The 27912-nt window shown below is 51.9% G+C and overlaps 2 protein-coding genes and 1 long non-coding RNA gene across 4 annotated transcripts in view; 1 reads left to right on the top strand and 2 right to left on the bottom strand.

Moving 5' to 3' along the window:
- Window positions 1-27123, top strand: part of IGF1R (insulin like growth factor 1 receptor) — a 280892-nt gene extending 253769 nt beyond the window's left edge. Inside the window, exons 16-21 of one of the 2 annotated variants that reach the window (XM_032468865.1) lie at window positions 784-1013; window positions 1241-1351; window positions 4510-4669; window positions 7408-7537; window positions 12789-12923; window positions 20356-27123. In XM_032468865.1, the coding sequence (XP_032324756.1) occupies window positions 784-1013; window positions 1241-1351; window positions 4510-4669; window positions 7408-7537; window positions 12789-12923; window positions 20356-20737 (1148 nt within the window). In that variant the 3' untranslated portion in view covers window positions 20738-27123. The remainder of the gene's footprint in view (window positions 1-783; window positions 1014-1240; window positions 1352-4509; window positions 4670-7407; window positions 7538-12788; window positions 12924-20355) is intronic. The other variant, XM_032468866.1, reaches the window with a different exon arrangement.
- On the bottom strand, window positions 9243-19948 carry LOC116660165. Its single transcript, XR_004315519.1, has 3 exons — window positions 19939-19948; window positions 13467-13472; window positions 9243-9898 (listed from the first exon to the last, which is right to left on the bottom strand). It is a non-coding gene; the product is annotated as an uncharacterized LOC116660165 (long non-coding RNA).
- PGPEP1L (pyroglutamyl-peptidase I like) overlaps window positions 27077-27912 on the bottom strand; it is a 35719-nt gene continuing 34883 nt past the window's right edge. Inside the window, exon 7 of the mRNA XM_032468867.1 lies at window positions 27077-27653. The gene's annotated coding sequence lies outside the window, so the exon portion shown is untranslated. The remainder of the gene's footprint in view (window positions 27654-27912) is intronic.

Genomic DNA, 27912 nt, shown 5'->3' with positions numbered 1-27912 from the left:
CTAACCAGAAGCATAGGCTGGAGAGGAAATCCTGTTCAGGCTTAGGCATTACCAAGCCCCACCTGCCAGCCCCTCACCCAGTGGTGAGAGGTCCTTGAGTTCAAGAGCCCAGGCCAAAGCCCTGGGGAAACCCCTCTGCCCATCAGCTGTCCTCTGTGCTGGTCACCACTGGGTGCCCTTCAGTGCCAGAGCTCAGCTGCTTCTGTACCTCATTCAATGCCCCAGGGTCTCTGGCAAGGCCGGAGGCCTGTCTGGGTTGGAGCAGTGCTACAATGGAGATAGAATGCCAGTCCCACACGAAACCTTACATTTTTCTAGTAGCCACGTATAACGTAGGAAAAAATAAACACATGAGATAAACATTGATAATGTTTTTTATTTACCTCAACGTATCCAACATATTACCAGTTTTAATGTGCAATCAATATGAAAATTACTGAAACATTTAGTTTATTTTTTTATACTAAGTCTTTGAAATCCAGCATCAATTTTATTCTTATAGCAACATCTCAGACTGGACGACTTTCTGGTTCTCTTATGCTGTTGGTATCTCTGAATTATCTAGGAATCCTTGAAGACTTGAAATTCTAGTATTTGTCCAGTAGCCTTGCTGAACTCCGCAACTTGTGGGAGACTCCAGAATAAGCCATATCACTGTCTCCCGGTGTTCTCTCTGTGGGCTCTAGGAGGTGGCACCCGGTGTTCTTTGGCCCAGAGCGTACCCAGAGCGCGTTCTGCCCACACCCACACCTGTTTCAGTTCTGGCCTCTTCCCCCTCCCCAGTGTACGTGCCTGACGAGTGGGAGGTCGCCCGGGAGAAGATCACCATGAGCCGAGAGCTGGGGCAGGGCTCCTTCGGCATGGTTTACGAAGGCGTTGCCAAGGGTGTGGTCAAAGATGAGCCTGAGACCAGGGTGGCCATTAAGACGGTGAACGAGGCCGCGAGCATGCGCGAGAGGATTGAGTTTCTCAATGAGGCCTCAGTGATGAAGGAGTTCAACTGTCACCACGTGGTAAGAGAAGCCCCTGCATGTCGCGGGGCACACTTGTGGGTCTGCTGTCCCACTGTGGGGTCCCCCATCTCCACCCACGGAGGTTCTGGGTGTGAGGCAGGCACAGCCCGTGAGCCCCAGTGGCCCCTCATCTGGGCTCTGCTCCAGGCCAGATGGTCCCAGCTGCAGGGGAGCAGCGGTCCTGGGCAGCCCCCACCCTCTGAGCCGTCTCTCTGTCCTCCTCACAGGTGCGCCTGCTGGGCGTGGTGTCGCAGGGCCAGCCGACGCTGGTCATCATGGAGCTCATGACCCGGGGGGACCTCAAAAGTTATCTCCGGTCTCTGAGGCCAGAAATGGAGGTCAGTTTTTATTTTCACCGACTTCCCATGTGATCTGTTCCTTTTCCTTTAGAACCTTCTCCCAGAAGATATTGTGTCTAAATCCATTTGCTTTCCTTGCCATGTGCTTGGTTCTGGGTCCTTTATATGAAGGAGTTCCCTGCCTGGAGAGGCCGATCTTCTGTGAGAGGCACTGGTCCTCAGATACTCTTTTACCCAAACCCCTCTGTGCCTTTCCCTCCACCTCCAGTCCCTTCCACTGTCCCCCCCTAATTTCCACCGCAGATCCGTGTCCACTGCTCCCTCCCTGAAGCCCTTCCTGCCCGCCCCCCACCCCACACCACCCCCTCCCATTGGCCTTTGAGACGAGGACGCTACATTTCTCAAGCCCTGTGTCCACAGTTCAGGCTTCATCCTGACTCAGTGTCTTGCTCGAGCTTCTGACTGATCATCGCCTCAGCTGTGCGATCTCTGCTTAGTCTCATAAAAAAAAATCAGTCTGGATTATAAGCTTTGTCCCTGTGGTGTCTCCCCTCCCACAGCATGAACCCACAAGCCAGCTCTTTAACGTTTGAAGGCATGACTTTTAAGAGAGTAGTTCTAAGAGTCAACTGGTAGATAAATACTTAGAAATAACACCAGCAACATCTGCCTCTCAACTTGGCTGCCTCAGTGGGAGTCACTTCCTCATGGGGACCCTGACTTTGCTGCCTGTTGAGGAAGCTTTGAGGCTGCTCGTGTGCCCCAGAATCCTCCCCTTTCTCTGACCTTTTTCAGTGTCTGTCACCCTTTCTCCGTTTGAGCTTTATCTTCTGTTTTCTTCTTTTAATTTGCAACTTAACCGTCTCCCAGGTAGTCGTTCCTTAATTTTTGTTCCGAGCACCTGTTCACATGTGGCTTCCTTTACTCACAGCAGGTCATGTTTGTGGTTCTGTGAGGGCTGCGAGGCCACGTGTGGACTTTTCAACATGCCCACCCTCTGCTCTGCCCGGCCCAGGTCCCCAGCCCCCACCTCCCCGGATCTCAGTGCCTTTTCCCAGCTCACTCTCTAAGACACAGGCCAGCATGAAGGAGAAAGGCCTCATCAGATGGGTGACTGGAGATGTGTCAGGATATTTCTTACCGGAATCGTTCAGGGCACCTCTGAAGAGTCTGAAGCACTCACTTCCTTCAGCCCCAGTTCTAGGCCCAGAGTAAAAGTGTGCGGCGTGCCGTCTCAGCCTGGCTCGGCCACTGGCTGGCTGCACCCCGGCGGCTGCTTCAGGCTGTGGGCCTCAGTTTCCTTAGGTGTAAAATGAGACGGTTGGGCAAGATAATTACAAAAGTCCTTTTCAGATCAAAAATTCCCTTTTAGATTTGTCAAATTTAAACATGTTCTTTCAGACTCCTGTTGAATATAAAACATGTACGCTTGGCTTGCGGTTTCGTTAGATTCTATTCGGTGTCTTCCCCCAGGTTAAGGTTTGCTCGTTTACGTCACTAAATGTGGATGCTTGCGTGTTCACGTGAGTAGCTTTAAGCAAATTAAAGATTTCTGCCCTCTAAAGTCTCTGAAAGAATGGCAGTGTTAGCATCTCTCCAGTACTTCAGATCAGCTTCCTTTTTTTGGATTCTGTTTTTCATGTTAGTTACGAGTGGCCACTTCTAGCAAGCACCTAACTTAATGCTCCACAGCACTAGTAAGTATTACGAGCAAAAACTTAACATTTTACCTGCCAATATGTAGTGTACCGTGCGTACCGAAAGCCTCCAAAACATTGAAAGGAAATGTTAGGTCCTGAGGGAAAAAAGCTCGTCTAAACCAGGCCCCCATGTAAAAGAAAGGGGTGGTTTCTGCTTTCCCTTCGGGCTCTCACGTCACTTCTGCACACATCTCGGCGATAAGTATTTTAAGTCACCACAGTCTTGATAGTCTCTTCAAAATTCTAATACACATCAAGGGTGGGGATCCAGCCCACAGGTACTCTGCTTCTAGAAGCCAGCTTTTGGCAGAAACTAGCACCTCACTGGGCAAAGCCAACGTCCCCTGGGCCTGTACCCTGGCCAGACACCAGCGGGTACTTTCCATGCAAGGTCTCAGGTCATCCTTCCAGCAGTGACCCCACCTTGACCCCCTGGGAAAGAGCCCTGTAGGGAGGGGCCCAGATAGCCTGGTCCCACAGCCCGGACACGCTCTTCTCTCGGCCCAGGGTCTGAGCTGGGAAGGGGTTGCGTGGGACCTGTCAGGGCAAGATGCTCGGCCATGTTGTAGCAGGGGCTCTGTCGTCAGGCAACCAAGGTCAAGTCTGTCACTCGTACCAGCAGGAGGTGGCTAGGACCTAAAGTGTGGGGTGCTGACTGGCTTCTGCACTTTTTTTTTTTTTTTAGGATGTAGAGACCTGAGCACATGTTCTTGATAGAACTTTCTCAAAATGGATTTATTATTATATGAGGGTATTTCTCTTCAATTCCAAAGCCAGCACGTTGCCTTCCCCTGCAAAGCGGACATGTTTATCCGTGGTACCTGTCTCTGTTGGGCGTGGGCCCCCCAGAATCAGCCCAGCTGGCCTTAAATGAACTGTCAAGGGCTTGCTTTCCTCAGCGCCTGCAGAAAATAGTCCTCCAGGAAAGGCCTCTCTGTAAGGTGAAAAACTTAGTCTTGGTGTTTTTTGTGCTTTAGAAGAAACTTGAAGAGAAAAAAGAAAAAGATACTTAAAATTCATAATTTATAACAGTGCTTATGTGGGAAATAACACCTGTGTCCGTTCAAGAAAGCTGTTTGCTTCTTTCCACACGGCCTTTGTAACATCCTCTCCCTCCTTTTCCCTCCCTGCACGTATGTTATTGTAGAAATAAGAGGAACACATAGGCTAATGGGAATTTGAGTGTCCAGTATTAGTATTCTTCATATAAAAAGTTGCTTGTTTCACTTGAAATGGTGTTAGCCCCACCCAAAACAGAGGGTGCTGGGCCCGGCCGGTGCTAACGGAGCTTCTGTATGCAGCTGGGCAGACTCGACCACAGAACAGGGTACCACGGCCCTGCAGTAACACGGCCCTTCCCAGCCAGTCCTGGTCTAGTAGCAGATGACCTGCTGCGCTCCATTGAACAGAGATGGCTTTGTGAACTCTGAAAGAGCGTGGGGTGGGAAAAGTTCCTAAATTCTCACATGGATTTTTTTTTTTTTTAATCTCCTACAGAATAACCCAGTCCTAGCACCTCCAAGCCTAAGCAAAATGATCCAGATGGCTGGAGAGATTGCAGACGGCATGGCATACCTCAACGCCAATAAGTTTGTCCACAGAGACCTCGCTGCCCGGAACTGCATGGTGGCCGAAGATTTCACAGTCAAAATCGGAGGTGTGTCCTTAGCTTTCCAGAGCTGAACAAGAAGTAAATTCGCACATGTGTTAGGGACCAAGGGGGCACTCGCCTGTCCGAGGGAAGGGTTTTGCAGCGCATCCCGTGAATGCAGAGTCTTGCTCTTGGGAATGATGTGCTTGTGTCCAGTTGATGGTCGGTTGCAGATCCGACCAGGCTGGCTCAGAGCCTGATCGCACATGTGCTCAGTGGGCAGGGGTGAGCGGAGGCCAGGGGCGTGAGGTTGCCTGGCATTTGAGGTATTTCTTGGCGGAAGAATTCTAAGCATTGGTTAGAAAAGTAATTGAGACGATGTCCTCAGATGATTTTGACTTGGGCCTAAAAGTTGCCACCCAAACTTCCAATATGTCCTCCAGTTTTCCAGCCGACAAGGAGTGTTGTCACGACCTCCCCCCTCTACCCCCCAACCGGGGCTCCATGGAGTTTCCTAGGAGGTGAGGCCCCCTGCGGTGAAGCCCATGCCCAGAGCAGGAGCACTGACAGGGAGGTGGCAAGCCCTCAGGTGAGGGAAGGCCGCTGCCTTCTGGGGCTCACACCCAGGCTGCTCAGCCGCTAATTCCCCGACCTCTCTGCAGCCCTTACTTAACTCGGTGGCCAGCCCGCTGCTCAGACCCCTTGTTGCAGTGGCCGCTGTAACACTTAAAGAAGGGTCTGGATGACATTTCTGATCACTGGTTCGAAATTCATGTTAGCCTTTAGGTTTGCTTTTTGCTTTGGTCTTTTAATCTGTCCAAGAAAAATACATACAACATCAAGGCTGCTCAGGGACCACCTGCTGTTCCCACTGTGAGATGACGGTGGTTCCGAAAATGCTAACTATTTATCCTGAGAAAAGGCAGGGAGACTTTACATCCAATATTTAGGATTAACATCTTGGTCTAGCCCTTGAGCTGGCTGTTCTGGAAATGCTCGCCTTCCTCGAGCAGTATGTTTTTTCTTTAGCAATGATTTTGAGGGACTGCTTTGGCCCTATAGTAAACAGTGAGTATCTGTCTAGGGTGGCTTCCCAAGCAGGAGTGAGTGTCCTTTATCGTTCATTTGTTGGAGTGAGAGATGGTGAATGGAGCCGTAGCACAGAGCAGAGATCCTTTGGCCACCAGTTACTCCTTCAGGAGCCACCCGTGTGTCCCTGGATTTGGCCTTTCGAAGCACCCGCACATTTGATGCCCTGGAAAGCCCAGGAAGCTGCCTGCCTAGGGTTCCCAAGGAAGAGCCCCTCTGGCCTCTGCCTGGGCTTCTTCTGTGTACCCTGCTCCCTCCCCCACCACTCCCTTCCCAGCAGGGATGCAGATTGTTCCCACGGAGATTGCCAGTCAGCTCCCCTGTCACAGCCAGGCAGCCAGGCAGCCACTCATTAAACTAAATCCCAGTTCTGCCCCTTGCAACCAGGAGGCTTGGGGCAAGTGTCTAAAGTTCTGTGAGCCTCAGTTTCTTCACCTCTGAAGTGGGGGTGGTACTGCAGCAGACCAGTGAGATGCTGGGGGGTACTCAGGACAGGAAAGCACTGGGCACGTCCCCAGCGTGGGGCAGCTCCACCAAGGACTCTGTTTGCTATTTAATCATGTGACATATTTATGGTGACATTGTCTTTGTACTTAAATTTTTTTCTTCCTAAAATTTGAAATTTTTCTTTTGGGTTAAGGAAGAAATCATCTGTGTTCTTTTTCTGGGATTTCTTTCTCTCCTCTTTGCGCAAGTAAAAGCAAATCCTCTAATTTGCATGTCACTGGATTAACTCAGAGATGAGACTTCAGCCCTTTATTTTTATTCTTCACTGGGGTTCAGAAATGTTTTTCTAATGCCCAGGGTCTCATGGATTACAAATACGACAAGCAGTTTTACCAGAGGCAATTCGATGGCCCTTAGCACAGTATGAGGAAATTATGTTGGTTAACGTCCAAGGAACTTTGTTCTCTGTGTTTACTTTGTCGCCTTACCTCTTTGTGGCAGAGTTAGAGACATAAATGAACATTTTAAAAAGGAGAGCGTCCCTTTCTCCTGAGAAGGGGAACGAGGGGGTCCCTGCAAGAAAAGTTTGCATGATTGAGTGGAAAATCAAAATCTGACAAAGAAGCAATAATTTAGGATTATAAAGCAAGCCTGCCATCAAACAAAATTATGTGACATCTTCTAGAGACATGGAAGATGGGAGACATTTTCAAAAATGAGTGGGAGTATTATGTTGAAAAACATTATTGAGTAATAGCGTCAGGGACCCAGTAAATCTCTTCAGCATCTTACTGTGCACTTTTTTCATCATGAATTGGTACTCACAGTATCTTCCCCCTTATTGGACAAGGAAGCTACCTTCTTTCCTCTGATGATGGGGCAGTGCTGCCGAGTAAATGAAAGTCAACATGCTCCTGGCTATTTTATCACGTTTCTAAACACGTATAAACGACCTTTGGTCTGTGCAATACGTGTTTTCTTGATAAACCATGGGTCCTGATAATGTGTATACTTCCTCTCATTTTAAATGCAATGAGGGAACTACCCTTTTAAAGGAATTACATTATAAATGTATTTAAGGGCAGAGATTTCTGGGTGTTTGCTTGTCAGGTGACACGTCAGTCTCCCCTTAGCAAACCGCAGCACTGATACGCGTCTCCCTGGGACGCAGGTAGAGCGCCCCCTGCAGAGGGCACCGTGCCCCTTGCTTCTCGCCCGAGAGCGCTCGCTCACTCGGGTAACTCTTGTGCTTTCTCTCCTCCCCACAGATTTTGGGATGACGAGAGACATCTATGAGACAGACTATTACCGGAAAGGAGGGAAAGGGCTGCTGCCCGTGCGCTGGATGTCCCCCGAGTCCCTCAAGGATGGAGTCTTCACCACGCACTCCGACGTCTGGTAGGAGAGACTCTTCCTGGGCCGCCAGCCCTCAGCCTGGGCCCCCGCAGGCCCCACCAGCTCGGTCCCTTTCGTTTCCTCCTGCTTTCTGTTCACTGTTACCCCATTTCCGGCTTTGGTGAGAGTGATGTGGGCCACACCCCCTTATCACTAAGGTGTTCCTGTCATTGGTGGGCCTTTTGAGATCTAGAGAATTTGCAAGCCCGACATTTCTTTCAATGCTCAGCTGCTCCCCAAGTGGCTGGGAGCTCTGGAGACACCGCACCAGGGGCCGGGACCTGGGAACGTGCCAGAAAACCACCTCTCTCTGCTTCTCCCCCGCCTGCCTTCTCTCCTTAGCTTTTGCAATAGACACGATGTGCATGTAGGTGGCCGCCTCACCTAATTAAACCTTCAGATTGCAGACATTGCTTAATTTAGACTCAAATCTCCTGAGTCTTCCTATTGGTCCCATCTGCTCTCTGTCCTCTCCTAGTGGGCAGCCACTGCTGTTGACCCAGGGATGGGACGGAAAGCAAAATGTGTCCCTTAGTCCTGGCGTGTCTTGGGGTAGAAAGCGCGTCAGCTGGGGCTGCAGCGGCCTCTCAGGGATCTTGTTTAGTGCAGCTCCTCGGCACCCTTGTGGCGAGGTGGTCAGGTTCTGAAACATGACAGCTTCTTGGCAGGCGAGGGCCCTGGCACGTCTCCCTTCTAGAACGTCAGCTGGTTTCTTGGCTGTGCTCTTGGGAGATCCCATTGCTGATGTGTTACAGAAATGGTACTTGTTTACTCCAGCTGTCTGGAGGACCACATAGAGGAGCTGTTTAGATAGTGACTAGCACCGTTGTGGTGGGTTTTTTTTTGTTGTTTTTTTTTTTAACCTCATGAACCTTTCCCAGTTCAAGGGCCTTGGATCCTATTTTGAAGACAGGTGCAAGTTGGAAATAGCGTTTGAATGTGACCCGGCAGAGCATGATTGCTTCTTGAGCTCAAGTATGAGATCTGTTTTGCAATCAGCCTGGTTCTCTCTTTATGGTCAAATCAAAGCTCTCAACACCATTTTTAGATCTTGAGATGATGGGGAGCAGACAGGCCTGGGTGCATGCATGCATCTGTTAATTCTAGGATCCAGGCTTCCAAAAACTTTTGAGGCCAGCTTACTGTGAAATAAAATAGAAAGCCATGTGAGCCAGGGAGAACAGAGGCAGGGTAGGAAGGTAAAACTGGAGTTGTTACTATCTTTACAGGCATAATTTACCCAAATTCTGGTTAGCAGCTACAGAAGGACATAAAAGGTGTTCAGTGCCAATTTTCTGCCATTTGATGATGTAGACATTATGAACCAATAAGAAAATACATATATATGAACAAGAGTAGGGATTTCATATTCATTCCATTCAATGCTCAGGCAGAGACAGTGCTTTAGATTTTTCTTTTCTTAAACCCGGCCAGGACCATGGAGAATGTGGAAGGTCTCTCAGCTACCCAGGACCTAAAGCTCTCCCTCTTGAAGGAAATCATTTTGAGTATATTCAATGGCACAAAACAGTCATCCCTAAATAGTTAAAGTCTAGACAGAAGTACAAAGAACTTTAATGGACGTTGCAGGAGAGACTGCAGAATGTTAGGTTTGGAAGGTATTCTGGGGTCAGGACCAGTCCCCAGACCCCATCCACAGTGCCTCTGACAATTGGTTGTTGAACTTCTGCCCACACATTTGCAGGGACTGCTTAATCCTCTCTCACAAAGACAGTCCTGATTCTTAAGACATCCTTGTTTTTTTGTGGTTCTTTCTCACGTTATGTTTAAGTCGCCCTCTTGTTGACACCCTGCTGGCCCTTCTCTCTGCAGTGCAATTGCACACCCTGCTCTGTTTTTAATAAGACAGGCCTTGGAGGCACAGGGAGGTGGTCTCTTTTCTCTAGTTGGAACCTCTCCAAATTTCCATGCTGTCCTTTGAGACTTTATTCCCAGGCCCGTGGGCACTGTGCTTGTTCTTCCGACAGCTCCCTTGGAGCACCTGTGTCCCTGCCAGTGGTCCCTTTGTGTTAGAAGACACAAGTGCACCGACCAGGCAAAGGACTGGGGAGGTGGAACCCACAGCTTGAAGGTGTGCTCCCTTCTGGGCACCTGAATTACCCACAGTAGTCTTCATTTCCTGGCTTACTAAGAAGCCTTCCAAATGGCCACAAATATCCAGGGCTGGTTGCTCCCTCCTAGAGTTACTTGCTTCTTAAGTGACTAGTTAACATCGGCGGCGACTTGGACATCTCTGTGGGTTTTGATTTGCTGGTGGGTAGGACATGGACATGATCCCTTCCTGGTGTGACCAGGTGTAATTCTTGAATGCTGACCTTAACCAGCACCAGAATTGAGGGGAGACTCGCACCAAGTTGTCCCTTACCTGCAGCAAACAACCCCAATGCTCAGAATTAGAAAAGACAAATTCACACAAAGGCATTTGTTTAATGTTTATTAGATGAAATCCACGAAATTAAAGATTTGGTTATATATGAAGGCATTAATGCCAGTGCCCCATTGTAAATGACCTCTCAGAAGATCACATGGGCATTGCATGCTTCTCAGTGTCTCTGACCATTGCCTTGGTCAAACCATGGAGCGTCTGTGGGCTTTGGCTGCTCCATCTGTGAGGTGAGCTCTCTCTGAGGAGCTTGCTAGATGTTTCAGTGGCCCCCGTGATGACCAGCAATGCCACAGAGGCAAGGTGGTGTTGGGTAAAGATGCTTTAGCCTCATACGTTGGGACAGAAAAATGGTCAAACTCAGCTTATCATGACCAGAGTCCAGTGCCTAGTGGCCTCACTGACAAGTGATACCGACATCAGACAACAGTCACTCCAAGGAAGGCCTTTGTGGAGAGCCAGGTCTGTTCCCTGCTGTGTTCTGTCACACGTGTGACCTTGAGGAGCCAGCGTGGCCCAGGCTCAGTGTATATGCAAGAACAGGGTGCCTAGAGACACGGTCCTCATCCCTGAGGGATGCAGTCCTGTGGAGAACAGGCAGTGACCCTGACAGACGGGATCTTGGACCCCTTCCCAGAAGAGATGGAGTCATGGGCACCCTGAGGTACAGACTGTCACGTGTGGGACACTGAGGGCATGCAGTCCTCGTGGAGGGGACGCTGGAGGAAGTGCTTACTGCACGTAGAGGTCGGCAGCTTTCTCAAGGCGTTAGGCTGAGGCGCGACCAGGTCCCGCCTCAGAGGTCCTGTTGGGGGCTGGGGACTAACTCCACAGGCTCTGTAAAGGCTTCGAAGGCTTCTGTGCGGTGACTGACCTAGAGCTGTGTTTAAAGACTGCTCGTGGTAGCTACGTTTACAGTTTCCCGAGGTACGATGTTCATGCCAAGAAGGGGGAGGTCCTGCAGGGTGGGGCACGGGCCCTGAGGAAGTGCTGGGGAGACGAAAGGAGGTGACCAGACCTTTGACAAACCTGAGCCTGAGCTGTTCAATGGTGGTGGGATCCGAGGAGGCTGAGGGAAGGATGATCTGGGGCCGCCTGCCCGGCTGGGTCGGAGCATCAGCTGCGGTGAGGCCAGAAGAGCATGGTGGGAGACAGAGAGCTGGACTAGAGACGCAGTGAGGTTGTGGACCCCTGAGCCCCAGCCCTGGAGTGGAGCAGTGGGCGCCAGAGGGGCCCGTGGGGAGCTGGCCGGCCCCAGGAGCCCTGGCTGCACGGAGGCATCAGGAGAAGCAGGCCCAGGAGGAACCTGCGTTTTCAGAGGATGTCTCAGGCCAGGCCTGCCGTCAGCAGAGAGAGCAGCTTGTCCTTTCACGGGTGGCACCCTGTTTCAGACGTGGAGCTGGGAGCCACGGCCTCCAGGCGGAGGCCTGGAGATCCCGCAGCCAGCGTCCACGGAGGAGCCCGCCACCCTCAGCCTGGGCACCTGCTTCGGCCTCAGCCTTTGGCTTTCCTAGGTCTCTTGTGCAATAGACTCTTTCTTGGTAACTGGAAGTCCAGAAGGACGCTGGGTGGGTCAGTCCTCAGAGTGCTAAGATTCTGTTCACAGTCTGACATCTGCTCTTAGTGTCCGTTTGGACAAAACCCTTTTGTTCACGGGAAGTAGCCCAAGCAGCGAGGATCATGTTGTGATACAAAGTCCAAGGCCCTCCTGGCGTGGCCCCAGCCGGGACCCCCAGAGCTGCCCGTGGGAAGCGCCTGCCCCAGGATGTTCAGCGCGGCTCTGCCAGCGCCCCAGGGCCGAGGGCCAGTGGGAGGCCATCGGGTTGGCTGTCTGCTGCTGAATCATCAGTTCTATTCTGCTGAAACGAACCGAAGGGAAAGGAAAATTGTTGTGGAGACGTTGTAAAGGTGGCGACAGTGCATGCCTTTGTTTTGCAGATCCTAGCACTTGCCCTTTTTAGCATCACTGCTGGGCACCGATATCTCTATTTTAGTCTGTTTTCCAGTAGTTGGATCTTCTAAACCAACAGGCCACGGCGTGCGCCAGGTGGAGAGGCTCCCTGCTCCTGGTGCTGGTTTTATTCCCCGGCCACCCTCTTCCCCTCAGCTAAACTCTGGGCTTAAGGATTCTTCTCTGTCCGTGAGCCCTCCCCAGCCAGGGCCGCCCTCCTCCAGCCCCTGCCTGTGAGGCTGAGCCTTCTTCTCTGCACTCTACTGGACCTGTGAGATCCCCATTGAGTTTTCTGACACCCCAGGGCCCAGCCCCACCCCCCCATCCCCCCCATAGACCAGTGAAAACGAGACCTGCGGCTGGGGAGGCCCAGGCATCAGCAGGACGCGCCTGGGTTCCTGCCTTGCAGCCTGCGTTGAGAGCTGCTTAAGTAGTGGTTTCCAAAACGGGGAGTCTGTTGAACAGCTTGATTGTCCCAGGCTGCACTGGGAGCCACTAAGTCACTGTCCCAGCTGGGCCTGGGGACCAGCCTTTGATGATTGGTGGGATAGAGCACATTTGGGAGACACTGACCTGCCAGGTCGTAGCTGGGGCCAGTCCCTGAGCTCCGCAGTGCCCAGGGCCCCATCAGAGACCAGGGGCTTGCTGGCCGTCCAGGGGACCCTGAGGACTCCCTTCACTTCAGCTCACAAAGCTGTGCGGGCGGGGCCGCACTGGCCCCCCAGCAGATGAGGACGTTCCACACTTAGCCCAGGGCCCGGCCCGCTGTCCGACGCGCTCCACTGCCACTGGGAGGGCCACTTTCCAACTCCCTAGACAAAAGAAATGCCGGGAAGGAGAGGGCAGCATGGCTCCGTCCATCCCTTTCCAAGCGCCTCACATTTCTTTTGTCCCCGCAGGTCCTTCGGGGTCGTCCTCTGGGAGATCGCCACGCTGGCCGAGCAGCCATACCAGGGCTTGTCCAACGAGCAAGTCCTTCGCTTCGTCATGGAGGGTGGCCTTCTGGACAAGCCGGACAACTGTCCTGACATGCTGTACGTATGTCCCTGGTCACATGAGGGCCGCTCCTCTGGCCTGCGGTGCTGTGGTGGCTGGAGCGGCTGAGCAGAGGGCTGGTCCCAGCGAACCTGAGCCTTCGGGCAGGTGCCCTCATCCTGCCCTGTCTCCCTGCTTCTGTGGGTTTGGATTTCATTTGGCACTGGGGTGTTTTCAGGCTGACCGTCTTTGTGAACTATTTGACCAAAGCAGTCCCTGCTGTCTTCTTCACTCAGAGTTAAAAAAAAAAAAAAAAAAAAAAAAGCGACAACAGGTCATTGATGACTCTTAAGCCACATTCTAGGGCTGCTCCCCACCGTCGGCAGGGCTCCTCCGGGGCGGTGGGGATGACCTCAGACCTCCTCCTGTAGGCGGCTCCAGGACCCTGCCACCACCTACTAGCCCCCCAGGTGCCTTCTCTGTTAAGTGTTTACAAAAGTCATAAAAGCCCCGTGAGCAACAAGCTGTCTGCAGCTTCCTCCGGTGACCCTCGCGGACCGGGACGGTGGCTCAGCGGGCCCCCTGCACATGTGCCCCTGCACGCGTGGCTCTGGGTGCTGGCAGGCTTGTCACCTCACAGCACTTCTCTCCAAAGAAAACCAGTTTCTGTTCCTGAGATTTGTCAGATAACAGGAAAGAGTCCATGATGCCCTGTGGGCCTCCCTGCTCCGCGTTCCGAGGAGAAGCCCCTGCAGGTGGGAGTCTGAGCTGCCGAGGGCAGGCGGGCCGGAGTTTGGGAGGATGTGCTGCGGCGGGGCCGTCGGGTGCGGGGCAGGTACAGGTGGGGAGCAGTGGATTTGCTTTCCATGTGAACATTAAGGTGGGACTCAAGATTCTTCTGGATTTCAATAGGTAGAAGGTAGGCTACCATTAATACCTCAAGACCAATGCAGGAATTTTACAGACGTGCTTTTCAGGGCAGGTTTGGCCTCATTGGAAAGGCTCCCAGAGGAATTGCTGGGCTGTCTCTGTGTCCCTGCAGAAGACTCCCGGGTCGGCCACCTTCCCGTGCACCACACCCCCAGTGAGCACGGGCTTGGGCTGGACCCATCACAGTGGGGTGACTTACAGATGTGAGTCAGACGCCATATCAAGTGGGTACCAGGGAAATCGGCCTCAACAGCCATGAAAGCTCTGTTCACTAGGTCTGTCAGGGCTTCCGTGGGTCAGAGGATAGGTGTGCTGGCCCCTCTGCTTAGTCTGAGGTGTTTGCGATCAAGATGTCAGCTGGAACCGAGATCTGAGGCTCGGGGGCCTCCTTCTCCCAGGCCCTTTCAGGTTGTCGGCAGGATTCAGCTCCTTGCGGCTGTTGGACTGAGGTTCCAGGTTGTTGCTGGCTCTCAGCTCCCTGTCTTTGCCACACCCCTCCTCTGTCAGCCTTCTCACAGCAAAGCAGCTTTCTTCTTCAAGGCCAGCAAGAGAGTCTCTCTGCTGCCTTCGAAACTTTTTTACCTAATTAAGTCATATCCACCAAGAATAATCTCCCTTTTGATTACCTCAGAGGCAACTGATTAGAAACCTAATGAAGTAGTGAAATCCCATCGCATTCACAGGTCCCACCACTCAGGTAGCAGGAACCTGGGGACCGTCTTAGAATCTGACTACCACAGCATGGGAAACAGAAACTATTGTCCTATCAACAAACCCAGGTTTTTGTGTTTTCTAAAGCACCTTTAGTGTAGCTTCCAAGACTGAATCCCTAAGCCCCACGGAGGGGTGGTAGCTCATTCTCCTGGCTCAGACTGTGCTGCTGCAGGGCCTGCTGGGGAGGCTGGAGAGACTCGGGGCAGCACCCCGTGCTTCAGGAGCACATCAGCTGGGGGTTGGGCTCTAACTGCTGCATCTGCGTGCCCGTTCAGCCAAAGCCTGTTCTATCCCAGGGACAGCTTGCATGGAGTTAAGAAAAAGGCCTGGGAGTGCCAGAGGGAAGGGCACATCTTTGCATCAAACTCCATGTGGGTGTGGGTGTGTTGGGATGAGGGTACCCATTGGTCATCTGAGCTGAGCATGTGCCTGGACTAGGAAACCTGCATGTGTCCTGGACATGGGGCCCAGGATCAGGCGCCCATGACAGGAGGCTCCACTTCTCAGGGCAGTGCATGGGTGGGGCACTGGGTTTCCTGGAGCCCTCCCCAGCAGACTTCCCAGCGCTGCCTCTTCAGACTCCAGGACCTAAAGTTGGAAGAGACTCAAAAGGTCACTTAGTGCATTTTCTCGTTCCTCATGGAAATTCTCCCTCTCCCCGCCCGTATCAGGTTTTATATTGCAGTACAGCATTACCTGAAACCTGACAGTTTAAGAGAACTATAAGCATTTATTATCCCACAGAGTCCCTGAAGGTCGGGAGCCTAGGAGCAGCTTGGCCAGCGGGCTCTGGTCAGGGGTCTCTTGAGGGGTCGCAGTCTGGCTGCAGTCACCCGAAGGCTTGACTGGGGCTGGGATCCACTGCCAAGGTGGGGCACTCACGTGGCTGGGTGCCACGTGAGGCCTCTGTCTCTCTCTGCCACGCAGCTGGCTTCTAGAGCATGGCTCAGCAAGCCTTTTCTCTGGAAGGACAGAGAGTAAATATTTTCAGCACTGGGGCCCATTCGATCTCACCTGTAGCTACTCCCCTCTGCCACCGTCTTGCACAAGCAGCCCCAGACGTCATAGAAGCAAGTGCGGCTGTGCGCCAACCAGACTTTATTTGTGGGTACTGAGAATTGAATTGCACGTAATTTTCATTTTTTGTCACAAAGTAGTCTTCTTTGACTTCTTTTAACCATTTATAAATGTAGAAACCATTCTTAGCTCATAGGCCTGAGAAAATCAGATAGCAGGCCAGATGTGGTGCAGGGGCCCAGAGCTTGCCTACGCTGCCCAAGGGCCAATGATCCCAAGCAGAGCAGAGGCCTAGAAGTGTCATTCGTGGCCTAGGAGTCACACACCACAGAGTCCACCATCTCCCTGGGTTATACCCTATTCGACGTGAAAGGAGATTATATGGGGCCCGGGCACCAGGAAGTGGGGCCCACCGGGGTTTCAGAGGCCAGCTGCCACACCCACCCAGCTACTCTCCACTTTGAATAGTGTGGCCACTGCTTTTTTGTCAGCCCATCGTAAGAAAAATCGTCTCTCAGGGCAAAAATAGAAGCAATGGAGTATGAGGAGGGACCCCCACTGAATTTGCAGTGAAGTGCCCGGTGCCAGAAGAGAGGCCGTGCTGGAGTCGTCAGTGTCTTAGCAAGCTTAGAAACAGCCCGAGAAAGCAGGTGTGAGCTTTGTCTGTGTGGTTTGGGGGTGGAGGGAGGAGAGGCAAGGCTTTGCACTTCCTCTTTGACTTAGGTAAACACTTGTCTCTGAGAAATCTGTGGGACTCCTGAAGTTGATCCGCCCCCAGGTGACTGGAGTTTTAATATTAATTTAATATGCCTGGGAAGCAGCCCCCTGCCCTGGGAAAGGCAGTGCACTTCCCGTTCCCAGCATAGAGTGACAAGGAAATTCACACGGAGAGGTTACTCTGCAATATTAAATGTGTAATCCAGGAGGCATTTCTGCTTTGCTATCCAGAACCCCCTTGGCAGATTTTCTCCCTCCAAAGAAAAGAACAAAATGAAAGGAGGCAAGTCGGTTTCATAGGGAGTGTCTGTGTTGTCCTTGTGGATTTATGGATGAGTTCAGTTAAGGAAGACGTGTTCTGGGAGAGCGGCTCTTTTATTACAGAAAATGAAAGAATGGACTCTCGTTTCTCCCAGAGGAGAGTCAGGTCCCTGAGCCCTTGGGAGTTGCCTTGGGAAAGCCCTGCTGGGTCTCTACGTGGGAGAGAAGCCACTTCAGTTGTGTGGCTCCAGGGGTGTGAACAGCACCCGGAGGGCGACATGAGGCAGGGCGGCTGGTGGACCTCAGCTCGGCACCAGGAAGACGCTGCAGGCCCTCGGCAGGGCCTCTGGGCAGAGCTGGGCCCCCCGGAGCAGCTGACAGTCCCGACGCCCTCAGTGGCACAAGATGTGGGGGCTTTTGGAGCAAAGGCTGCACGGTCCCCGCCGTGCAGTGTCCAGGCCTCCAGGTCCCAGCACCCGGGGTCAGTGTGAGTTGACTGAGCAAGCGGGGCAGACAGATTCGACTTGTGGTTCGCCGGTGGGTCTGTATTTTAAATTGACAACAAGGTGTGTTCTTACCTTTCTCCTGGGCTCAGGTCTCCATACTTAGGCCACAAATGTCCTTGAGCCCGTCTGAGCGTGCGCTGATGGCTGCCGGCTCAGAGACGGGGCTGTGGGGAGCCGTCCCAGCTCTCAACACGTCCAGGGACGAGCAGGACTGGACCCTGCTGCTGTGGGGCTCAGGCGAGAGCAGGGGTGTGTGCCCAGCACGACCCTTCGGCCAAGAGCCGTATTCTCTGCGGATACGGCTTCCACAGCATCACAGGTCAGTGCCCCACTTGCCAGGGAAGTCCTCAGTGTCTGATGTTCAGAAAGGAATTTAAACTTAGCCCAGAGAGTCCTCAACTCACGAGTGAGTCTGAAACATGGTGATGGGTGGTTTTCCACTTTTCAGATGTGGCTTTCCCTGTTGCTAATGAAAGGCCCCACATGCTGGGAACCCTGTGCTGGTTTAGGGGGACGTGAGTAGGATCCACACTGTCAGGAACAGCCCCTCCTGCCCAGCCAGCCTGTGGTGGGCTTGCCTATGGCCCATGGGCCCCGCCTTTGATCTCTGCCCTGAAACAGTAGCCTGGGGTGAGCAATCCGGCAGGCCCCGTCCCCCTGCCGCTCCTGGCTGAGAAGTGGTCACAAGACAGTCCTGGCGGTTGGGTGTGCCGAGCCCCGCAGGTCCTTTCTGGAATGTGGTCTCTTTGTTGTGACAGTCATCACGTGGAATTGGCTGACTCGGGTGCCAGGCTGCCGTAGGCGTCCTGGCCTGTGGTCGCAACCAGCCCACACGCATCAGGGCCAAGGGTGGAGTGGGGACAGTGAGCAGGATGAGGAAGGGAAACACGGCTGTCCCTGGGTTGTCACACCCCTGACCGTCACCCGGCCTCCTGGGGCCACCCTTTGGTCTCGTCCCTGTCCCAGGTGAAGGGCGTGCGGTGGGGATGGGTTCAGTAAAGGACAGCCCCAGCTCACAGAGCTGTAAAAAAATGTGTTTTTAAAGAGGAGTTTTATCAGCTCATAAATCCTTCTAGAGTCTACTGGAAAGTTTTCTTGTGGAGATAGTGTAAACAAGGCTTTGAATCCCACAGAGTAAAAAGACTTCCTTTTATGGGCAGCACTGGAAGGGCTGTGACTCTGGAATGGTTTACAAGTGGTGTCACGGGGCTCGTTTGTGCTCACGTCACTCAGTCCCTCCCCTGCTGGTGGCACCTTCTCGGCCACAGGGGCCGGGAGCCAGGGGCATCACGTGTCCTTGGCTCTGACCATGCTTCTATTCAGGGAGAAGCCAGCTAGAGAGGAAATCGCAGCCAGGCCATGGAGAGGGATTTCGTGTATTTATGACTCTTTTTAATTTTTATTTTTTGGGGGTCCTTTTTCTTAGGAAGTAATGGAGGTGGGGCATGGAAGGAGGCCTGTTTGCCCTCTGACCCAAGGAAGAGCTGCCGGTTTATCCCTGCGGAGCCCCCTGCATCTCCACAGCTGCCGGGCGGGCGGCCCGGAGAGGGAGGGTCTGCTGGCAGGGCCCCGGTTTCTCTTATTTAGGTTAAGAGAAGATTCCTCTTTCTGGGGTATGTGGCGTTCAGTGTCACCACAGCTTTCACAGAGAACTCCATCCCTGCTCCACTCTCATGATTTGGGGACCTCGGACAAATTATTTAATCTCTTGGTCCTTCCGCTTCCTCGTCCACAAAATGGGACATACCATGCCCCACACCTTCCCAGACTCGTGAAGGGGAAAGCAGTTTACCCCATAAAACTTCCAAGAATGCTAATGAACTGCCATGCAGGCGGGGTTGTGACCTACTGGAGGTGGTTTAGTTGGAAGCGAAAAAACTAGTCAGTTTTCATGTTTCGTCTAATTCTTTCTCCTCTTGAGCAGGGGTGGCAAACTTTTTCTGCAAAGGGCTGCACGGTAACTATTTTGGGCTCATAGGCCAATCTCAACGACTCAATTCATAGTTGTGGTTTGAAGGCAGCCCCAGACCATATGTAAACGAGTAGGTGTTTCTGTTCCAATAAAACGTGACTTACAAAAGCAGGCGGCAGGCCTCTCTCCCACTGTCACCCTCCCTCAAGGTCACATCCTCTTCCATCTGACTTGACCTGGTGCCTTCTCCCCCGCGTCTCTCAAGGGAACTGGTGGGGGAGCTTCCCCGGGCCCCATGGGCTCTCTCTCCGTGAACTTTTCCTGGGGCCAGACTTAGGCCGGTGGTCGGTCTGTCAAGTGTCAGCCTGACAGAGGCCGGAAGCCAGTTTGGGGTGCTTGGAGCTTCCTAGAGGTGGGAAGTTCCATTTGGCCACTTATACTGAAAAGCACCTCATTAGCCAGAAGTTTTAAAACAAAACACAGGATGGAATTTTCTGGAGAACAGAAGTGGAAGGGAAGGGAAACCCACTCAGAACTCGCTCTGGCCTGGACATCTGTGCATCCACCCTCCCTCTGGCCCCCAAGGTCTGCTCAGCTGGACCCCCGCAGCACACCATCCTGCCTTTCTCTTCCCGTGTGCAGCTCCTGCCCTCAGGGGCTCAGGCCCACTGGCCGGGCCGCTCCCTGTGGCCATGTGACCCTGAGGACTTCCCTGCAGCAGCAGCCCAGGTGCCCTCCCTGCCTGTCCCAGGCCTGTGCAGGGACCCTGGCACGGGGCTCTCCCTGCTGGCTTGTTGGCATCTGGCTCAGGTCCTCACTGGCTCCCAGGCTGGCTCTGCCACGACCGGGCACAGAGCGAGCAGCCTGAGCCCCAGCACCAGGGGTGGGGGGGTGGCGCACGTCCCTTATGTCTTGCAGCTGTACCCTCACCCCGCCAGCCCTCGGTTCTCTGCCAGTGGTCCCCCACCACCGGGGGAAGCTGAGAAACAGTACAGGTGGAATTAAGAGAGAGATCACTGTGGGGAAAGCTGTGATCACTCCTTGACCTTATGAGTGAGAGACTGGAGGTTTCTTGCATTCTAACTCTGGAAATAATGTTTAATCAGTGGCTGCAAGAGATGCTTTCAAAACGAATTCCTGTAATAAGGAGTCTGTGTGAACCGGCTCGTATCCTTGTCTTCTCAGGCAGTGGGAGTTTGGGTTCTGTATCGTGGAGGGTCCTGGGTCCGGGTGAAGTGAATGCAGCCATGGGACGTAAGTCAGGAGAAGCTGAGGGCTGCTTGCACTGTCAAGACAGCCGGAGGCCCAGAGAGGCAGCAGGACTGTTTTTGGCACCCAACATCCTCACGCAGGTCGGGAAGCCATGGTGGCCCCCGAGGCTGCTGGGCCACGTCCTCCCTTCCAGCGTGGGCCCGTCTGCCTGTCTCCCCACAGGTTTGAGCTGATGCGCATGTGCTGGCAGTACAACCCCAAGATGAGGCCCTCCTTCCTGGAGATCATCAGCAGCATCAAGGACGAGATGGAGCCCGGCTTCCGGGAGGTGTCCTTCTACTACAGTGAGGAGAACAAGCCGCCCGAACCCGAGGAGCTGGACCTGGAGCCGGAGAACATGGAGAGCGTCCCCCTGGACCCCTCGGCCTCCTCGTCCTCCCTGCCGCTGCCCGAAAGACACTCAGGACACAAGGCCGAGAACGGCCCCGGCCCCGGCGTGCTGGTCCTGCGAGCCAGCTTCGACGAGAGACAGCCTTACGCGCACATGAACGGGGGCCGCAAGAACGAACGGGCCCTGCCTCTGCCCCAGTCTTCGACCTGCTGATCCTGGAGCCGAGTCCCGGGCAAACAGTAACGCGCGCAGGCTCGGCGGCGGGTGGGGGGAGCGTGCTAACAATCTATCCGCAGCCTCCTGTACCTCAGTGGATCTTCAGAACTGCCATTGCTGCCCACGGGAGACGGCTTCTCTGCAGTAAACACATTTGGGATGTTCCTTTTTTCAATATGCAAGCAGCTTTTTATTTCCCTACCCAAACCCTTAACTGACACGGGCCTTTAAGAACCTTAAGGACAACACTTAATAGCAACCGTCGCCCTGAGAATCGGGTCTCCTCACTCTCTCCCTGTCTCTCCTCCTCCTCCCTCTCATCTCTGTCTCTGTCTCTGTCCTTTCTCTCTCTTTCTGCTTCGTGATGGAAACACATTGGCCGCAAGCCCAGCCAGGACACCCTTTTCTATTGGGTGGCCCCACGTGGCCCCTGAACACACCTGCCGGTCACCTTAGGTCTTTATAAAAAAACATGTTGAGACGGAATTTTTTAACTGTATCTTTAACTTTTTAGGGACATAGGAAATTTAAAAAGGGCCATCATCCAAGGTCGGTACCGTGTTAACGCTGCCAAATTCTGCCCAAACCCTGAACTCCCTCCCCCGCCGTCCCCGCGCTGCTTCCTTGTTCCCGGAGGCCCCGGGTGAGCCCGGCAGCCCGGTGCGCGCTAAGGGCCACGCCGGTGATGCCCTCCGTCCGGCCGTCCCCGGTGTCCCTTCCAACTCTCACGTTCACACAGCTCTAATTGCTTTTGACTAGGTTATTATTTGGGGGAACTGGACAGAATGAGACTTTCTCTCAGTGAAGATGGGGGAGAAGCTGAATCAGCTTCCCTGACCCTCTTTGCGTACCCCCACCTTCCAGCCCCCAGGAAATCTGGAGAAAACAGGCCCTGTTGGGAACCTGGAAGACAGGCTTTGAGTAAAGGTCGTCCGCGTGCCAGTCTCCTGTCCTCGCCCCAGCTCCCCCACCCGGCCCCCAAGGACACTGATGGGAAGGGGTTTCCAGGGACTCAGCCCAACTGTTTATGCAGGTTTGCAAGGAAAGAAATTCAAACACCACAACCACAGTCCGAAGAAAAGCAGTAAATGGATTCAAGCATTCTAAGCTTTGTTGACATTTTCTCTGTTACTAGGACTTCTTCATGGGTCTTACAGTTCTATGTTAGACCATGAAACATTTGCATACACATCGTCTTTAATGTCACTTTTATAACTTTTTTACGGTTCAGATATTCATCTATACGTCTGTACAGAAAAAAAAAGCTGCTATTTTTTTTGTTCTTTATCTTTGTGGATTTAATCTATGAAAACCTTCAGGTCTACCCTTCTTCCCTCTCTGCTCACTCCAAGAAACTTCTTATGCTTTGTACTAGAGTGCGTGACTTTCTTCCTCTTTTCCCAGTAATTGATACTTCTATAACATAATTTGCCATGAACTGTTTGATGCCTTTTTATAAAGACACGCCCCCTCCCTGGCCCCTGCCCCGTCAGTTCTGTCCTCCCCGTAGGCTCTGTGGGCACGAGGCTGGTGGGGGAGGAGGCAGGGAGGGGGCCGCACGGGCTCCCCTCAGCCTGCTCTCCCGCAGCGTCTGAGTCTGTTACAGTGCAAGACATGATACAAACTCAGGTCAGAAAAAAAAAAAAAAGGTTAAATATTTCGCACATCCTTGTTCAGTGTTTATATTCACCATTGTTGGAAAGTCTCACCTTCTCTTTCCCTTGCCTTTGTTTTTGGTTGTGACACACATATCTCTATTTTTTTAATTCTTGGGTACAACAGCAGTTTTAACTGCATACACTAGGCATTTGGATTACTATTTTTTTCAATGGCTGTCTAACCCTTCCATCCCATGGAAAACGCTGCTGAGTCCAGGGGTGCAGCGGCCCGTCTGCGGCCTCCCGCCACCACCCTCCAGACCCACCTACCTGTCTTTAGAAGCAGACTCCCCGGGCACCCTGGCACCGGCTGGGAGTTGGGTGCAGGGGCAGCACCCTCGGGGTGCCAGCCAGCCCGCTGCCAGGTGGGGACAGCGCAGGCGCCGCGTGGCCGAGGGGCCGTGAGCCCCGGCGCTGGCATGCCTTTCCTTGGCCAGGAGTCCCAGTCCTCGGGCCTGGGGGTCTTGTTTTGTTTAGTTTTTAGCACTTCTCACAGAGCGATGACAGCACAAGAGTTGCTTCTGGGATGGAAATGTTTAAATTATGAGTAAGAACAAAGCTACAATATGATGATTGCTAGTTGTGACTGGAGATTAAACACAAAAAAGAAAGTTTGTAGTGCTTTTTTGCTTGTCAGTAGTTTCAGTCCCACTCTTTTCTCTAGCCTGTCCCATAGTTGTTCCCTTGGGAAAAAGAAAAAAAAAAGAAAAAGAAAAAATTAATTAAGAAGGTATTTTATGTAGGAGTGTTCTTTTAATTTATTTTGTGATACCAGTTTCAGTCACTGTAGAGAAGCCCCATTATGAATTTAAATACTGAGAAAAGGGTTGTTTGTGTGTGTGTGTGTGTGTGTGTGTGTGTGTAGTAAGACGGGACAGTTTTTGGCTTTTTGTTTTTTTTCCAAACATCTACCTCACTCTTATTTTGTATATGTGTATATATAAAAAGGATACATCTCACATCTCTCAGCACCTGACAATATGCCGTTGATACTGGTGACCTCGTCCACACCACAGCCGCACACACCAGGTGGCGCAGGAGAGGCCAGGCTGTATTCCAGGCTCAGAGCGACACTAGCTCCCCCTGCCCCGACTCGTTCCTAACAGCTCCCCGTTTCTGCGACGTCTCAACTTGCGTCGCTTCTGTCCTTCTCTGACTCGGTTTCCCAAGAGGCGGGGAGGGCCCAGGCTGCTGGGCTCTGCAACCACCGACCTTGTGTGCAGGCTTCCCGGGCACCAGGTGGGGAAGCGTCTCCGGGAGCCCCTGTCGCCCCTGCGGTCACCTGCAGGTGTGGGGCTCGGCTCCCGCTGACTCAGCCCCAGGCTGACCCGACGGCCAGTCCCACGTAGAATGTACTGAGAAGGACCCCTCCTCCCCCTCCAGACTGTGCTCTCAACCTCACCCTCACCTCCTCCCCAGGGGAAGACAAAGATGAACCAAACCCCCGGGCTGGAGGGGGCCAGCGGCGGGCCGAGCCCCTGTCCCTCTCCCGCTGGCTGCTGCTCTCACAGGCACTGGCATCTTTTCTGGGAAACGCGGTGGGGTCCTCCCCCAGTGTGGCGGGCTCCTCCACAGCCCCAGGACTGCAGTTAAGCTCAGGAGCTTCCTCCCTCCTGCTAGAACACTCCTCGCCCCTCCCACATCCCCTGGGACCATAAGGGCACTGAGAAAGTGTTTGATCAGGGTTTCCCGCTGCCACACTGCAGGTGACCCCTAGGAATAGTGGCCTCTCCTTGCTTTTGCACACCCCTCCCGGTTTCCACAACTGGATTTCTACAGTTCATTCAGCTGGTTATAAGGGTTTTGTTGAAACTGTCCGAGTTGTTGGTGTCACTTCATTTTTGTTCTATGTAGGTGGTTTTCCTTTGAGTAGAACGAAAACACTAACAGTGTAGTGCCCATCATAACGAATGCTTCAGAAACACTTAAATAAAAGAGAGAATTCTGCTTGCGTGACGGTGCAGTCATTTTACTGGACCAGACCACCCACCATGACTCTACCAAGGCATCAGCTCTCCACAGTCCTGGCCTAGTTTTGCGCTGATTTCCCCACCTCTTCTTGGTTTCCTCCTCTGTATGCTCCACACAATTTACTCGAGCTGAGTGCGGCGCTCTCCACGCAGCCCTCTTCTGACAGCAGCTCCCACTGCTTGAAGTGACGTGAACCACTGAGGCACATCACTGAACTGACGTGAGCATCAAAACGTACCACACACAGCCCTGCCCCGGGGCAGCAGGCCTGCTGCCTTCTGGACACGCTGTGGCACTTGCGCTGGGTGAGACCCAGACCACCCCAGGTGTCCTGCACGGGATGTCCTGCTGTTTGACACAGCTGGAATGAGCTTCCTCCTTGGAAGCGAGAAGACCGTGTTCGTGGCTGGACAGTGGCCTCTCCTTCCAGCCTGTTTCTTAGGACTTGGGACATTTCAATGGTAGAAATGTGGTTATTGTGGAACTACCCGATGCTGAAATGCTTGGCGTGAAGTGGTGCTTTTCGGTTGGGATGAGAGATGTACAAGCCAAGTTTGATGCCAGATTCTAGGCCAGTGTGTTCCACCCAAGCCTCTTTTTCAGCAGCCTGCCTCCGCCGGCAGGTGGCCAGACGGGATGCAGGCGGCTGGTACGGCAAGGTCGCACTAGCTCACATCAGTGAGAAGGCTAGGATGCTTGGTCCAAGGTCCTCAGCTGTCACTGTTGGGTCCTCTGGCCAGTGTCAAAGGCAACTCCTTTCCAAAACACAGGCACCCTCCAGTTGGCTGTAAATCTCTATGGTATGCCTCGGCCCATTCCGGCAGTCCCAGTAATGCATTTAAGGTTTGGGGTTTGTTCTTTTGTTAATGTTACTTTTGTTTGTCGGCTTTTTATTTCCTGGGCTAAGCGGCGTTGGGAGATATGGACCAGAGATCCACTCTTTGAGAACCAGTGATGAAAATCAAACTGTCTTACTCCACTCTGACATAGCTGGTGGTACAAACGAGAACAAGAGACGATGCTGTTTAGATTGAACCTCTGTTGCCAGAGATGCTGAAGATACAGACCTGGGACAGGCCAGAGGGTTTCACTTTTGGCTTCCAGCTTAGATGACTGGCTGGAGGAAAGCATTTAAAGGAAAAGCAGATGAACACCCCTTGATGGTGGAATGACGAGGCAGGGGGAAACCCCTGTAACAGGGATCGTGAAGGACACGGAAAGGAGTCACGAGCAGAAGGTTCAGGGCTTGGAAGAAGTGTGGGCTGTGTTTGGAACTGGATGGTTTCTGAAGGCTCAACAGTCACCCGTGGGCATTTGGTTTCAACCAATCAGCCTAACATCCTACTGTGGAAACTGTGGCTGCCGAGTTCAGTCAAATTGTTCAAGAACGCAAACTGCACCGCAGACGTCAGGTGTCGGTTCTGGGGCATGACTTTAGGGCTTCGTTGTATTTCGTTTATGCGAGAACGTGTCGCTCACGCATCTGTGTGTCCCCGTTTGTGTGTGTCCGCATCTTTCTGGTAAACATCATTTTAGTCACTCATTAGCGTTTTCAATAGGGCTCTTAAGTCCAGTAGATTACGGGTAGTCAGTTGACGAAGATCTGGTTTACAAGAACTAATTAAATGTTTCATTGCATTTTTGTAAGGACATAGAATAATTTTATAAAATGTTTGTAGTTTATAATTGCCGAAAATAATTTAAAGACACTTTTTTTCCTCTGTGTGTGCAAATGTGTTTGTGATCCATTTTTTTAGGACACTCGTTTACTAGCTAGCTTTACAATATGCCAAAAAAGGATTTTTCCCTGACCCAAGCCGTGGTTCCCCCTCTTCCCCGCCAAGCTTTGTGCCCTAGTTTATAACAAAGGAATGATGATGATTTAAGAAGTAGTTCTGTATCTTCAGTATCTTGGTCTTCCAGAACCCTCTGGGTGGGAAGGGGATCATCTTTTACTGGTCATTTCCCTTTGGAGTGTAGCTACTTTAACAGACTGAAAGAACCTCATTGGCCAAGGAAACAGCAGAGGTGTTGCAGCCCACGGTGTCCATGGCACCATCAGCATCTGGCTTGGCTGGGTTGGCAGTTGTGCTGTTAGACGCAATGCCTTGGGATGGAGGGACACCACTGCCCAGCTGATGGTTTGCACAGTGATCACAGCCTACAGACTTACCATACAAATGATGATCATTCTGGTGCACGCAGGCCGTTTGCTTACATGCCTCATATAATTAACACTTTGTTATAACAGGAAGAGACCCTATTTATTTTTATTTAAGGCAGAACACCAATGATCGATATTTTTCAATTCCAAACAAATTCTTTTTAATAAAAACTATACACACGCAAGCTTTTTTTTTTTGTAAGTTTGACTCCATTCCTTCTGGCTCCCAATGGATTATTGGCTAGGTCTACACAACTCCACAAAATCTCCATCATTGGAAACATCTGGATGTTTTGCATTACATGGGAGAAAGGTCCAGAAACAATTTGGGTTTTGTTTGCAACTTTTCATTTGGATGTCTGGCATTGCAGAGACACCGTCACAGGTGGAACAGATGCTTGGCAAAAACACCTGTCTGTTTTCTAAGCCAGTGAGGTTGAGGTGAGAGGTTTGCCAGAGTTTGTCTACCTCTGGGACAAAAAAAAAAAAAAAAAAAAAATCAAACCAGAAGGCGCGATGGAATGGATGCATCGCAAATAATGCATTTTCTGAGTTTTCTTGTTTTCAAAAAATGTTTTTAAAAAAAAAAAGTAAAAAAAAAGGTAATAACATGGCCAATTTGTTACATAAAATGACTTTCTGTGTATAAATTATTCCTAAAAAAATTCCTCTGTTTATATAAAAAAAATCAGTAGATGAAAAAAATTTCAAAATGTTTTTGTATATTCTGTTGTAAGAATTTATTCCTGTTATTGCGATATACTCTGGATTCTTTACATTATGAAAAAAAAGAAACTTTGTCTATTTTGAATGGCTGAAGCTAAGGCAACTTTAGTTTCTCTTACTCTGCTTTTTTCTAGTAGTTAAAGTACTACATGGTTTAAGTTAAATAAAAGAATTCTGTATGCATTTTTGGTCTCTGATTTTGCCCCTCCCCGCCCCTTCTGGAAGACTCACCATGCTTCTGAGGCGGGGAAGCCGAGCTACGTGTGGCGTGTGTGTTCACATGTGTCGCTGGGAGGTGTCGTGTGTGAAGGCTTCACTTTATTTCTGACAGCTAGATCTCCATATGCAAATTGCTGGTGAACAGGGAAGCTATTCTGTTTCTCCATTAAATCAGCTAGAAGAAAATTTGAATACATAAAAATATAGAAATCTGTACTTCATTTTTGACTGATCTGTAGACTTTTCCTAGACCTTCCACTGACAAAAGTCAGGCCAAGGCAGGTTTGATCTGGGGGACTCCGGGGCAAAGGACTTAAAAGTCTTCACATTTTCATGTCCTTGCTGGTCCCTCACAGCCAGCCTGCCTACTCAGAGGGCGCCAGTGAGGGCCACAGAGGTACCTGGGGATGCAGGTCGCCTGCGGGGAAGAATGT

Source organism: Camelus ferus, chromosome 27 (assembly GCF_009834535.1).
Source record: "Camelus ferus isolate YT-003-E chromosome 27, BCGSAC_Cfer_1.0, whole genome shotgun sequence".
NCBI classification, from domain to species: Eukaryota; Metazoa; Chordata; class Mammalia; order Artiodactyla; family Camelidae; genus Camelus; species Camelus ferus.
The sequence above is the reverse complement of the archived record's forward strand: the minus strand, read 5'-3'. Positions and strand labels throughout refer to the sequence as shown.